At 41.0% G+C, this 15,209-nt stretch overlaps 1 protein-coding gene across 12 annotated transcripts in view; it reads left to right on the top strand.

Annotated features, from left to right (window-relative positions):
- Positions 1-15,209, top strand: part of RELCH (RAB11 binding and LisH domain, coiled-coil and HEAT repeat containing) — a 129,385-nt gene that overhangs the window by 90,521 nt on the left and 23,655 nt on the right. For 9 of the 12 annotated variants that reach the window (XM_075585871.1, XM_075585867.1, XM_075585868.1 and 6 more), the window contains 5 exons: positions 66-145; positions 1,178-1,284; positions 2,740-2,839; positions 13,073-13,155; positions 14,300-14,363. In XM_075585871.1, the coding sequence (XP_075441986.1) occupies positions 66-145; positions 1,178-1,284; positions 2,740-2,839; positions 13,073-13,155; positions 14,300-14,363 (434 nt within the window). Of the gene's footprint in view, positions 1-65; positions 146-1,177; positions 1,285-2,739; positions 2,840-13,072; positions 13,156-14,002; positions 14,086-14,299; positions 14,364-15,209 lie in introns of those variants that run through there. The other 3 variants (XM_075585866.1, XM_075585875.1, XR_012799146.1) reach the window with 2 other exon arrangements.

Below are 15,209 nucleotides of genomic sequence, written 5' to 3'. Positions count from 1 at the left end.
TTAAAACGTCTACAACTTGTACCCGGTATTTTTATTTGTCAGGTAACAGTGCATTCTTATTTCAGATTCTGCCGCAGGAAATGGAGTGCTTACAAAAGGCACTGTCCCTATATATGCAACTGGCGTCCTTACATGTTACAATCAGGTAAGTCCTTGGCATAACCACAGAGTAAGAAAGGGTTGGTATTGGACAAGCTGAAAGAAAAGAGACCTATAGGGAACGCAGAGTTAAACGTTCAGTCCAGGCCAGAGTGGACAATGGCAACGATAGGTAAAAATGAGGTGTGCAATAAAAATACAAGTATTTTTAAGTAATTTAATTGAGTCAAAATGTAATTTCAGTTAAAAAGAGGCCTGTGAACAAAAGTCAAGAAACCCCACTTTAAACTTCGGGCCGCAGTGTTGAAATTTTGTTCTGTCTTCTGCTCAATAGGCATTGAAAACTGTGATGTATACAGAGAGCGCCGGTTTGTGTTTCCCATGACTGCGGCAAAGAAAGCAATCCCGGGGCTGGAGATGCATCACTCGGTCATTTCTATTTCCCACAGATTGCTGTGGAAGGAGGACCGCAGTTTGAACGCAGTCATGGGGAAATTTAAACTGTCTACATATGCAAACTTTAACGTGTGTGTGTCTTTGAGAATTGACTAAATTGTGCACTCTGCATGTGACCAACACTACAAGGCTAGCATGTATTTTGAGCAATCATTCTCTACGTGGAAACGAAAGCCTTCCCTTTGGTAATTGGCAATCTTAACCGGCTCATTACTTTTAATTTTGATTGGTAAACTACCAAAACCAATCCCATGTACCACGTTCACTCCCTTCAATCAAACACAATGCTGTTACTGGACACTTAAGGGCCATGCTTTTGTGTAAAAAATACATGTCTGAGTGTATTTAACTATTCTCTAGTCTCACTGTGGTTTTATTTATTCATAAAAATGTTTTACAAGGATTGATACATTGAGTTGCCTCTCATTTTCAAGTATGTACTGAGCACATTTATGATAACTACATGGATACATTAAATGAACAGGGTTATACATTATATTTAAAGACGTTGCATGAACAGTTAAAGATAATGTTATAGGTATGTAACAGTTACAGACCAGGTTAAAATGTGGTGCTATTACAGCAACCTACTGTATGTTCACATTCACTGTTGTGTCCTCAGGATGAAGACCGTAAGCTGTTAATTGGATTCCTAGAAGATGTCATGACCATGCTCTCACTATCACATGCTTTGTTGGACAGCCTGAAGGCTTCTTTTGTGGAACTGGGGTAACCAAAACCATATAATTGTCGTTCAGCATATACATAATCTAAATATACCTACCTCATATATAGTGGGTGCCATGAAAGGTTACGAACTAGCGATAATACGGTTCTGGCTTCTAACACCCTCCCCACCTCCCAAAATCTTGGTTTACCTTTTTTCTAACCTTGTTTATTCAAGAGGATCCCCAAATGCTCAACCACGCTACACCCCATTGTAAATAAAAATAAAACCCTGTTCACGAAAATGTACATTTATGTTTGCCCGTTTCTGTGAGTACAGAGATGGCAGCAGGGCCATCAATAGAAAGTTGTGATGTTCTGGTGTTCATTTGGCAGCCAAAGCAAGATAATCCGAGGTCCTGAGAGCTGAGGGCATCACGTTTCGGCTCATTGGGGGACCCCGTGACTCTAAACAGTGCTGCATTCTTAAAAATGTCTCTCCTTGTTGCAGCTTTCTCCCATTTCAGTTAAAGTGTCAATCCTCTCTTTTTGGGGGATTTTGTTTCCATAATCTGAGCAAGTAGGGGCCCCAGGGAGCTGGATGTGGTTCTTGAGATAATTACTTTTTATGTGCTGGTAAAGTGAGATTACAATCAGCGATGATCATCTCAAAGTACGATGAAGCATTATGCTCAGAAGATGTTGCGGCTTCCTATTGGCCCATGGAAGTGAGGCTTGGACCTTTTTATTTCCCCAAAAAAGCAGAAAAATCGGCACATAGGGTAAATATTTTGGGAACGGTAGGTGAGGGAATCCCTAAAGATCAGAATGGTACAATCATCATTCTATTGAGATATATATATACAGTGTTCGACAAACCTATACATTTGCTCGCCCCGGGCGAGTGGATTTAACCCCCGGGCAAGTAAATATTGGCCCAAGCAGCACACGTTTGGTACTAGGTGGCGAGTAGATTTTTTTGTGTGGCGAGTAGATTTTTTGGTGATTTGTCAACCACTGTATATATATATATAGTGTTCGACAAACCTATACATTTGCTCGCCCCGGGCGAGTGGATTTAACCCCCGGGCGAGTAAATATTGGCCCAAGCAGCACACGTTTGGTACTAGGTGGCGAGTAGATTTTTTTGTGATTTGTCAACCACTGTGTGTGTGTGTGTGTGTGTGTGTGTGTATATGTATATATATATATATATATATATATATATATATATATATATATATATATAAATATATATATATAAATATATATATATAAATATATATATATAAATATATATATATAAATATATATATATAAATAATTTTTTTATATATAAATATTTTTATATATATATATTTATATGTATATATATTTATATGTATATACATTGCTGTTCTTTAAGACAAATATGAACTCTTTCCACTAAGTATTCTTGTCATGTATGGTATTAGCACTGCTATGTATTTCAGTTGAATATTGTTTTGTTTTGTTTTTTTTTGTTTTTGTTTTTTATAGGACTAATCCAGCATACCATGAGTTGCTATTAACTGTACTTTGGTATGGGGTTGTCCACACTTCAGCACTTGTTAGATGTACAGCTGCCAGAATGTTTGAGGTTAGTGAAATTTTCCTCAACAAAACTACTGAAATGTTCTAAATGTTGTAAAATGTAATACACTGTTGTTTTTTCTTCTGCATACAAATAGTTGTGAACTATGAGATGGAGCAAAAAGCCGATTTTACTTTGGGTGATTAGGATTATGTGGTCTATTGCATGCTTTTCAGTCAGTCTTTCAGTACTTTTGGTGAATTGCTTATTTAATGTATTTTGCGGATTTGACTTTTGCTATTTCTTGTGGTAATAACTACATGGTTGAAATACTTTGATTTTCAGATGTTTGGATACAGATTTTGTCCTGTGACTGCTATTCAAACCAAAATGATGTATATCTATGATTAATATGTAGTAGTATCCTATAGGCCAGGAGTGCGCAAACTTTTCTTGCTGCGCCCCCCCCCCCGCCTGCTCTCTTCCATTGTCATGCCCCCCTCCCCCCACCCTCCTTACCTCGGTGCCGCGGGTCGTGTCATGTCACGTGACCCACTGCGTAATTTGACGCCGCGTTGCCGTGATCACGCATCCTGAATTTATTTATTTATATAATGTTTTACCAGGAAGTAATACATTGAGAGTTACCTCTCGTTTTCAAGTATGTCCTGGGCACAGTTTATCTGACAAATAATACATGTTTACAAATACAGTTACATAATGAGCAGGGTATACATTATATACAAGACATTGCATGCACAGTTGAAGATAATATATTATGGGCGTATGAAACAGTTACAGATCAGATTAAAATGTGAGACGGCCTTAGATTTGAAAGAACTTAAACTGGTGGTGGATGTGAGAGTCTCTGGTAGGTTGTTCCAGTTTTGGGGTGCACGGAAGGAGAAGGAGGAGCGGCCGGATACTTTAAGCCTTGGGACCATGAACAGTCTTTTGGAGTCTGATCTCAGGTGATAAGTGCTGCATGTGGTAGGGGTGAGGAGCTTGTTCAGGTAGCTGGGTAGCTTGCCCATGAAGAATTTAAAGGCAAGACAGGAAAGGTGAACTTTGCGCCTAGACTCGAGTGATGACCAATATAGTTCTTTGAGGATTTCGCAGTGATGTGTGTTGTAGTTGCATTGGAGAACGAAACGACAAATTGAATTGTAGAGGGTATCAAGTTTGCTAAGGTGGGTTTGGGGTGCCGAGCCATATACTATGTCTCCATAGTCAATAATTGGCATTAGCATCTGCTGTGCGATACGCTTTCTGACCAGCAGGCTTAGGGAGGATTTGTTCCTGTAAAGAACACCTAGTTTGGCATAGGTCTTGGTTGTCAGGGTATCAATGTGCATTCCGAATGTTAAGTGGGAGTCAAACCATATGCCCAGGTATTTAAAACTAGTGGCAGGGGTTAGGGTGGTGTTAGCGTTGGTTCTGATCTGGAGCTCAGTCACTGGAAGCTTTAAAAATGTAGTCTTGGTCCCAAATACCATTGTTACAGTCTTGTCAGTGTTTAAAAATAGTTTGTTGTGGGAAATCCAGTTTTCGAGTCTCAAAAAGTCAGACTGAAGTATGTGTTCAAGGTCAGAGAGGCTATGGTTGTGCGCATATAGAATTGTGTCATCTGCATACATGTGTATTGAAGCTTCCTTGCAAGTTGTGGGAAGATCATTGATGAACACTGAGAAGAGTAGGGGCCCCAGAACAGAGCCTTGCGGGACGCCACAGGTGATATCCAGGGGGTTGGAGTTAGAGCCTGAGATGGACACATGTTGGGATCTACCTGATAGGTAGGACTGAAACCAGTTTAAAGCATGCTTCCCTATTTCAGAGCTCTGGCGTTTGTTAAGCTGGATAGCATGATCAAGAGTATCAAAAGCCTTTGCAAAATCTAGGAATATTGCACCAGTGAGTTGACCCCGTTCCATTCCACACTGGATTTCATTTCAAACTTTTAGCAGGGTAGTTACGGTAGAGTGTTTGGGGCGAAAGCCAGATTGGAATTGGCTAGGGAAATTTGTCTTGGTATAGTAATCGCTTAGTTGGGAGTGGACACATTTTTCCATGACTTTGGATAGGATTGGGAGAAGGGAGATTGCCTGTAGTTTGAGACAGTGTTTTTGTCCCCACACCTAGATTGTAGTAAGTCAGGTCCACATTGGCTGCTTAGGTTTAATTTGAGGAGCGCTTGTGTAATCTCCTCTTCGGATACTGGGCCAAATTGAAAATTGTGGGCAGTATTGGGAGTGGGTGGGGCTATATGGGTACTCCCAGGATGAGATTCAGGTTTGTGGTTTGGGTTGCTTTTCACTAATAAGTTAGTAGCACACCCCACAAAGTAATCATTGAATACATTTGCAATGTCAGTGGGGTTTGTCAGAGTAATATCACCCTTAGTGATATTACTTGGCTGTTGATGGTTAGAAGGCTGGCTGAGTCTCGGTAAGTAGAGGTTGCAGAGGCATGGCGCGGTCCCCCGGCATTTAATTTAAATGCCTTGGTGAAGATCGCGGGACCTCTGCAATGAACCCCCCCCCCCCCCCAGTTTGCGCACCCCTGCTATAGGCAACTATTGATGTTAATGTGTGACGGGCATAAACAGAACATATTAAGGAAACGTGTAAGACACCAAAGGGCAGTGGTCCATATTAAGTGGTGCTATGCCATAAGACCATATGGCCAATTTACTTAAGTTGGTGGAAAGGTATCTTCAAGTGCTATATAGCACTACATAGTAAATATGAGCCAGTGTATTGTCTCCATTTACAAATATGGAAGATTTCCTTGAATTCCACAATGGAATACTGTGGCACTCCAATACTTGAAGCGGCAGTGGGTCACATTTAATGCGCCAAAATATATTATCCACATACTCCATTCATTGATGGATTTGCCATAAGGAAATGGAGATGAAAAGACAACAAGTAGATCTTGGAGTGAAGGGTCTTGTGGGAGAATGTCTCTTCTGACCACCGCAAGTTATATAAACAGTGAATATATAGTCTTCTCAAGCACTTGGTAATCCTGACAAATGATCGTAATGGCTTTTCAATAGAAGAACAGCACAATGTGTACATTTTACTAATGTTTTGACTAGGAGAATGGGGTCCCTGTGTCGTTTGTACTGACCTCATGATGAATACGTCTTTTCAAACTTCCTTGTATTAATCCTGAATATATTAGTAAATGGTTGTCTTAATACACTTTTCTAATGTAAACAAATCTGATTGAATTAATAGAAAATCACAGGTGACCTGTTTTAAGGATTGCACCTGAAGTAATAAGCTTTTGAGACCATTAATTGTTCACTTTGTTTTCCATTTGAACTTTGTACTTTGCACATGGTATGTGATTTGCTAACTTTAGGCACTGTGTCGGGTGGGACTTTCCAGTGCACCGGCTCTTCAGGACAGGTTGGCCAGCAGCCGGTAATGTGTATTTTAAAAGGGAAGAGAGAGAAGGTGGATATTGGTAAGCGGTATTAAACCTTGCCTGTAGTTGCTTTTCTGTAGCCCATACCTGTTCTCCATGTGTAAGTGACATGAGAAATCTCCAGTGTGCAGCATTTCTCAGTCTCTTTTTTGCCAGGAATTGCCCCTGAAGCTGTGCACCTGTTAAATTCTGGGGTACTAAACTTGAGTCTGTATGTATATGTATGAAGACCTCCCTAATCTTCCAAGTACTGCAGTTGCAAGCCTCTCTTCTCCATGTTGCTCCAACAAATGTTCTTACTTCATCCTCCTGTCTTACTTTTGGTCGTCATCTTGGTCTTTTAATTTCCCTTGGAATCCAGTCGAATACCATCCCTGTCCAATGATAGTAATTTTTTCTATATGTCTGGCCCATTGCCATTTTAATATCTTCACCGTGACATAAAGTCATAGACTTTGGTTTGGTTTGCAACCAGGGTTGCTGCCTTCTACTGAAGGCTAGCCCAGAGATAAATGTAAAATGTTTTAATCTTGCCAGCCGTACTCCCGGCATTTCCCTCTGCAACTCCTGTCAACATGACTGCGTGGCATCAAATGATACCGCATTGCTATGGCTAAGGGACATCACGACATTACGCAGTCTCAAGTTGCCATGACAACGGCACGCCTTATGGCCCTGAGGCATCACGGGACGCCACATTGTCATGGCAATGTGACGTCACGCAGTGTCCCGTTGTCATGGCGATGCGCGCCTTTTGACACCGCGTAGCCATGTTGACTGGAGTTGCAGGGGGAGATGCCAGAGGATGCCGGGAGACGCTTCAGCCACCCGGAGATTAACAAGGCAAACCCGTTGTGACGGTCAAGTGGTAACCAGGCTCACTAATAAAGGTTAAGCCTGTTTGGTTACCTCTGATCCTTGGTTTGGAGTTCAGGTGTGTCAGCTCTTTGACCCAGGTAAAAGCATTACCTGTAATTATGCGACAATAAAGAATTTTTGTGTTTTTTACCTTTCCAGGGATGCCAGCAAGCAGGGCTTGCTGTGGTATAAGTTTCGGGGGGGGGGGGGGGTTGCTAAGAAAATGTTGTCAGATTGTGTCTATTTAGTCAGGGCCAAGAGTTGCTTGTTCCCCTAAAATTGTACCCAGGAATCAGGTTGGATGCCTGCCTGCATGTAGACACATTCTCTCAATAATATCTCCCCTTTAAAATGATTGCGTGACTCACCACTAGTGGTCCCTGCTTCAGCACAGCCCAGAAAGGTAAATGGGGCATAGGGATGTGAGGTGTCCCTGAAACAGTCAAAGGGTCCCTAGGTTGATGGGGATACCCAGTAAAGGCCCAGGTTACCCAGAACTGGTATAGGGGTTTTGGGGGTACTCCAACCATCTACAAGGTTGTGTGGGGACTTTTAAAAGTCCAGTCCTAAGTTTATTGTATAGAGTGTGGGGAATATGGCTAGTAAGAAATAACGTGCAGCTTCTTATTCTATTTCCCATAACCCATAGACCTAGGATATTTTTAAGGTGTATTTGTTATGGAACAGTGTGTTTTAAAACATATCTGTTTGTGCACAGAGATGAGCTGGGACGGTTAGAGCCAGAGTTCTAAGTGAGCCAGTGGGCTACCAACTTGGGTGCCACTGTGTCTAGTCATACGGTGGAGATGAAAGCCACAGAGGATGTGTCTGAGGTGTCAAGACTATTTGGACAGGGGGGAAGGACACGTATCCACGTCCTGGGATCAATGGACACCCTTTGCATTTCCATTTGCCCCACCAGACTGGAAGGAGTCTATCACCGCGTGTGGCATTGAGAGAACCTGGGCCAGAGGTGCCAAATTGCCCATGCCCCTTGGTTCATTCAGATTTCCAGGTAACCCTGTTGTGTCTACCAGCTTGTCTCTGATTGGCGGCGGAGAAATTTCTCACGCTTAGGATTGGGCTATAGTATTTTTTGAATGAAAGTCAGAGGTTCTATAACCTCTTGTGCCCATTAGATAGTGTTTTCCAGTGTTCTCAAAGTTCTCTCAAAGTTTTCTAAGATTCTAAGCACCAAGTGAATTCCAGCCCTTTGGAGAGAGAGGGGGGCTGTGGCATTTGGAACTGCAGGTCGATTTCAGTTCCAAGACTTTTTAGGGTAAGCTTTGGATTGATAAGCCCCTACACCTAGGAAAGTATAGTTTTCAACCCCAATACCCAAGTTGGTGTCTTTTTGCTGTAGTTTGTGTAACATTGTGTGTTTGCCTTTTCCTGTGAATAAATTTACAATTTAGTTCATTAACTCGTTTTGCTCAATGCATGATCCTGGTAAAAAGGTGTAAATGGCCTGGTCTCCCGTGACACCCGTTGCCTGGAGATATGTGGCCAAAACCCATAGTCTCCAGGTCAAACACAGAATAGTGGCAACCCTGTTTCCAACCCATTCATTATATTCTCTCTCCATGAGAGTGAGACCGGCCGAGAGATACCAACCCCTCAAATGGTTTGCCTGTGGTGTGATAGAGGGGCAGCAGCAGAGAACCGGGCAGGGTGTATGCTGTATTTGGTGCAGTACCACTGATGGAACGGAAGTACATGGAGCTCACATATGCTGTATTGGAACTTGAGATGAATATTTCCTCCAGTGACTCACCCTTTCATACTCCATGAATCACTGGCTGGTAACATTATAGTCCCCGCTTGTTTGTTTATAAGGTGATTTTTAACTACATGTTTATGAATGCAATCATATCTATCTCTTTAAAAAATAATTGTACGTAAATTGACTTACACTATGGAACATGCGCTTTTGTGTTCATGCAAAGCCTAGTGCTGTTTTAAAAATGAAATAAAACTATATGCAAATCTGTGTATTAGTATTTTATTTCCTATAATCATTTTGGTTGTATTTTAAAATATACATGCAAGGTATCGCTTTAGCTCTGTACTCCAAATATGTACACATACAAAGATACAACACTAACATGGCCGTTTTTGATGATTTTCTTGTATTTTGACTGTGCCGCGTGGATGGTTTTACTATGCTATATAAACAGTAGCACAGTAGTTCTCAGAGCTCTTCTTGGACACCAAGGGTCTCATAAAGTGACTCACCGAGTTTTAGGATGATAGACCAGTGCATTTGCACGCAGGTCAATGTACCCAGCATGAATAGAACATTGGGAGCCCCAAAAACGAATCTGAGTTTGAGAATAGCGAAACGAGGACACAGGTTACACAGCCTTAACATTCTGTTTCCCGGGTCTTGTTGCTCTTCCTGTGAAGTTGTGTTGCGTGCCAGAATTTCGTGTTTTCTTGTTGATCAGCCAGTTACCAAGTTGAATTAGAACATTCCTTCAATACCTTCTTCAGTGTCAGTTGGGCCTGTTTTAGTTGAGATTCGTCCATGTTTCTTTCGTTTATTTAATTTGCATTTTGTAAAGGTATGTCGGCCGTGCCTCTTTCCTCTGCATCTGCTTTCAGTATTTTCCATTCGGTTTAAATCGTAAAAGCTTTAAATGTTTTGGTTGTTATTTTTCTGTTGGGCTGCTAGTATAAGTAGTTAAATTTGATGTTCTATTGCAGGGGCGCTCAACTCCTGTCCACAAGGACCAGCAACAGGTCAAGTTTTAAGGATATCTCTGCTTCAGCATAGACCACCCAGTCAGTGGCTCAGTCATTTTGATTGAGCCACCTGTGCTAAAGCAGGGATATCCTTTAAACCTGACTTTTTGGCTCTTGAGGACAGGAGCTGAGTACCCCTGTTCTATTGTCTTCGCAATGATGGTAATAATTGATTTAATAATCACAGGCGCAATGTTTCGATCAACATATTAAGGATGCCTACACACATACTCCACATGCCTGTAACCGATTAGTTTCCCGTATCCACCAGCAGTGCACGATTTGTCATGTGAGCTCTGTGCAGCAGGCAAGCACCACTGTGCAAAGCCATCAGTGTTTGAAGAACAGACTGCAGTTTTTACTGTTCTCCGTAACTCATTTTTGTGTTTGCCTGATTATACCAAAAATCACATTCCCAAATGTTTTTCTGAGAATGTACTGTATATGCAGGGATTACCACAGCCTGCTCCCTAACTTTGTGCTGCTTCTTGATGAAGCTCCACAGTAAGGGCTGGAGCACACCCAGCGCTACACGACGTGCGCGCGCGTTCATCACCGACCCCTGGCGGCCAATGGTAGTGTTCATTGTTGAAACTACCATTGGCTGCGAAGCACGGCGTCGTCGCCGCTGCTGTAGCTGGAGTCTTTCAAAAGTGTGGTTCCCGGCTACAGCAGCGTGACGTCAGTTTCAGCAGCCAATCAATGTCCAGGCGTTTTCATTGATTGGCTGCTGAAATTTCTGGGGGACGGGTGACAGGGTTTATTATTTTATTTATTCTCAATTCTATTGACACAGGGTGGCATACCTTTTGTGTATTGTAATGTTTTAACAACTTTAGTTATTTCAATAATGACTTGTAAGTTTAAAAAAAAAAAAAAAAAGTAATACTGAGACCTTTTAGTTTTTGAAAGTAGCTCTAAGGGGATTCCAGCACTTATCCGCCGCCTGCCCGCTCCCCCGCTTGCTCCCCGCCAACTCCACCCCCGCCTGCTCGCGGATCATTCCGTCTGCTGGGGATGTTCACACATCGCCCTGCAGACAGAGGCGCGTGCACGTGGGGCCGCGAAGCGCCATGTGTACTCTTGCCCTAAGTGCTATAGAAGCACTGCAATACCTTGCTAAAACTCCCAACGTAGAAGGGGTTAATTATTAGTCAAAGCCTCAGCCCACTGACAACCCATGGGAACCATGTTTGCATGCTTACTGTACAGAATTGTCAAATGTAAGTGTTTGACATGGGAAACCTGCAGGCACTCTGTTGTGGTGTGTCTTCCTGATGTTTAGACATGTAAGAAGCCTGAAGCAGGACACCTATCAGCAAAACATGTATTGGCCAACATATTGCATCTCGGGGATTACCCTTGCACGTTTACTTTTGTTGGATAGAAATATGTATCTTTGCATTTCCTGTAAAAGGGGAAAAAACACAGATATTGTGAATATTGGGTGTGTCCCATTGCTCCTTGCACGCTCTGTATCCATTAGCTTTACCCTTTCCTTTCTCTGCCTGTTTTTTTTTTGTTTTTTTCCCCTTTTGTTTTTCATGTTTTTCACCATAGGAGTTCTGTCTGCCAACCCAATTTTTTTCTTAATAGAAACAATTACGTTGTTGCATAAATGAGTGATTCTCCTAAAAGCAGTCACCATTTTAAGGCTTTGTAACTGTGTTAAAAGTCGCCTAAATATCAACACAGCCTGCTTTATGTAAGAAGGTTTGCTACAAGGAGCCAAATACATAGAATAAGGATAAGATAATAAGATTAAAAGCCAGTGTTTCCAACCACCACAAACTGACGGCAAGGGAGCTTTGGGGCACTATTAGTGACTCGAGGCTCCCCTGAAAGTCGACAGAATCAGTAAGAATTGTGGGCTGTAACATCACAAGAATCTATGGAGCCAGGGGCTACCCAAATAGTGGTATCTGGCTTGGGGGGGGGGCACCCCAGCACCCACACTGTAAAACATTTTTTAAACAATTACCTATACAGCCTGAATAGAATACATTACAATTAAACACTGTTGTATAGCGCGCCACTGTTTGATGCTGGGACCACTAACTTTTAATTTGTTTATTAATTACTTAAAAGGGAACAATGAAAGAAAGTTCTACATCTTTACAGATTAACACTTACCTGTATAATGACACAAAACTGTGGAAACCGTGTTGATGGGTGGGAGAACAGTTTATTGTACAATCCTACAATATATGGTGTACTGTAATATACAATAAGACCATATAAAATGGAAAAGGGGCACTTTCCAGATAAATAAAACATTATTTTTTATATGTATATGTAATGGAAATTTTAAATTAGGATTGGTCACTGTAGAAAAAGCAATCAAGGATGAAATGGTTTCAGTGCTAATAAAAAGTTCTTACGGGGATGTTTTCAGGGCTGCAAAATGAAATCCTGCTTTTAGATTAAAGAAAATATTATCACCAGCTGCAAATGAAACATTTCATGTAAGGGCAGTGAGGATATGAAATGACTGCATTTGGAGATAATAGATGTAGTTGATACATTTGAGATTGCATATTCTTTTTGTTATTAAGCAAAGTTATAAATGGTACTTTAGTGATCCAGGGAAATAACTTATTGAACGTCTGTGGAATTGGTAAGAAAGTCGTTTTTTTCCATTTATGAAACAGGATTGGTACATTTTGTTCTGTGCTTCCCCCCCCCCCTGCCTCACGATCAGCATAATTACAGGTCTAGCATCACACTGTACAAAGTATAATATAAAAATGAAATTTCAGAAATAGTGTACACTTTGTTTACCTCTTAAACTATGTATTTTATTTAATATGGGAGCCATGCTTCTTAAATTGCCCTGTCCCCAGGACACCTCCGCTAGACCAGGTTGTAGGAATCATCCATGAATTGCCAAGTACATGTTTGTACCTATATGTGAATGTGCGATTTAGCTGTTAACCTAAAACATGGCCTGAATGGAGTGCCCTGAGGGGAGGTTTGCAAAACACGGTATTAGACGTTACAGTAAAAGTTTTACAAGTGTAGAATACTCACTTAACATTCTTGCTTCATTTTTTCTAAGAAAAAATGCTTCTGTTGCTGATTTGTAAATCTGTTCTAATGCTTTTTCTTCCGCTTGTGTCTATGTAAAGCATTAGCGTGAACATATTTGCTTAGCTTCTAATCTTGGTTTGCATTTTGTCTCTCTCTCGCTCTCTCTCTCTCTCTTCCCATGACTCTGCTCCGCACCCCTCCGTGGCGCTCTCTCTTGCTCCGAACAATCAGCTTTTGGTGAAGGGGGTGAATGAGACTTTGGTAGCTCAAAGAGTTGTCCCCGCTCTCATTACTCTCTCCAGTGATCCGGAAATGTAAGTTTCCTACCCACTTTATAAATGAAGCATCTTCATTAGCTTGTAAGACATATCCATCAGTTTTCTAAAACACAGTAAAGAGAATTCTTTATCAAATATTTTACTGGTTGGCCTTTATTTCCCAAAAATGCATGGTTGGAAAAAATAGCATGCATTTATCCATTATTGTACATATTGGATCTCCAAAAATGGCGACCGACTTGACATGTCCCATCATAGATTGCATCCTTGAACTGTATTTGTCTCGTACATAAAAATCATACTTGCATATTCATGTACTACAAAGCCAACGCAAGAATAAAATACTTGTCATATTTTAGCATATATATTTCGAGGACAGTTGAAGTTTTTTGTATAATGTAATAGATGGCCAGCGACTCTATTAAAGCTTACACCAGAGGTTCTCAACTCCAGTCCTCATGTGCCCCCTTCCCCAACAGGTCAGGTTTTAAGGATATCCCTGCTTCAGCATAGACTCAGCCACCTGTGCTGAAGCAGGGACATCCTGAAATCCTGACCTGTTGGTGGGGTCTTGAGGGCCAGAGATGAGAATGCCTTCATGTTGCTACCATTGATTGCAACTTATTTTAAGAACGCCAAGCAAGCTGATGGAGTATATCTTACAAACAGTGTGATGCTTTCTATTTTTCTATTTTGACTAACCCATTTCTGAACAAAATACTCAAGCATAAGGAATAGATCTTTTTACTAGTTCTGCATCTTTAGCATGGGTAATGAAATCAAGCGGGTCAGTGAGTATGTTTGCCCATCCACAGTCACAGCTAACCAGGTTATTTTACCAGTTTACCAAACCCTTTTTGTATTGCATGTTAACTGGTTACAGATGACTCTCCGAGGCATGCGTGAATCCTTAGTTGACAAGCGAGTTGCTCCAGCTCTTGTTACCTTGTCCAGTGACCCAGAATTGTGAGTTTCACCGACTGCGACTTTTTTTTTTTTTTTTTTTATCACGTCTCTTCTGCTGAGAATTTCTTCTCGCTTTATTTAATTTGACATGACCAATACATTTCTTTACTCCACAAGTTAAACATAGTATAGCTATTTAGTCTCTGATTTTAGTTTTTTTTTACTGCACTTGAAAAGTCCTTTGGTTGATAGTCTTCTGTCGCCCTTTTAATAGCTCTGTGAGGATCGCGACAATCCCAGCTTTTGGTACCATCATGGAAACGGTTACGCAGCGAGAGGTAAGAGTTCTAACATGTTGCAAAATCATCAAACTGCTGGTTCACAAAATACGTTATCTTTTCATTCCCTTTTCTAAATTCATTGGGCGATTCATTGTGGAACGGTTTAATAGGTATCTGTTTTGATCAGAATAATCTGTCAAACATATGTAGATGTCATCGAAACATAGCCTCCATTATTTGTCATGCTTTAGAATGCTCCTGTTAATGGTATTGGAATCGTAGCCACACTCGGTGCATGTTTCCTCCACATCAACTTTATTTTGAGCCAATTTGCAGAATTCACCTGTCCCTCTAACAAGAATACATTGAAAGGTGTATTTAAAAGGTATTCCTCGCTTGGTTGTACATATATGTGCGGACAAGCCATCCAGCGAGAGCAATCCTGGTTGATTCAGACTTGACTCACTATTTCTAACAATGAATAAAGATGGGATCTTGCCCAAACGATATATATTTTTTTTAGCATGCTGAGTAGTTCTTGCAGTTATAGTTCTTTTCTGCACACTGCATAATATACAACTTGTTATATGGCTAGGAGTTCAATAAGTGCTGTCTTTGAGCTTCAAAAAAAGAAATAAGGAACTGTGAGTAAGGCAAGAGTAAGCGCTGACTCATACAAGATAGCAAGACAATCGCCATTTAGGGTCATTTTTTTTTTTTATAGGTTCCTTTTCTTTTCTTTAAAACCCTGTACTTGGGGTTCCAATATTATCTCAAGAGTCAATACAGACATGTAAAATCCCTTATTTTACAACCTGCTTTGCATAATCTTAACAGAAATTGCAAACCTTTGTTCGGGAATGGATAGTATATTTATATTGTACATGGCTATGTTGTATACAG

Source organism: Ascaphus truei, chromosome 2, assembly GCF_040206685.1.
Source record: "Ascaphus truei isolate aAscTru1 chromosome 2, aAscTru1.hap1, whole genome shotgun sequence".
NCBI lineage: Eukaryota > Metazoa > Chordata > Amphibia > Anura > Ascaphidae > Ascaphus > Ascaphus truei.
The sequence above is the reverse complement of the archived record's forward strand: the minus strand, read 5'-3'. Positions and strand labels throughout refer to the sequence as shown.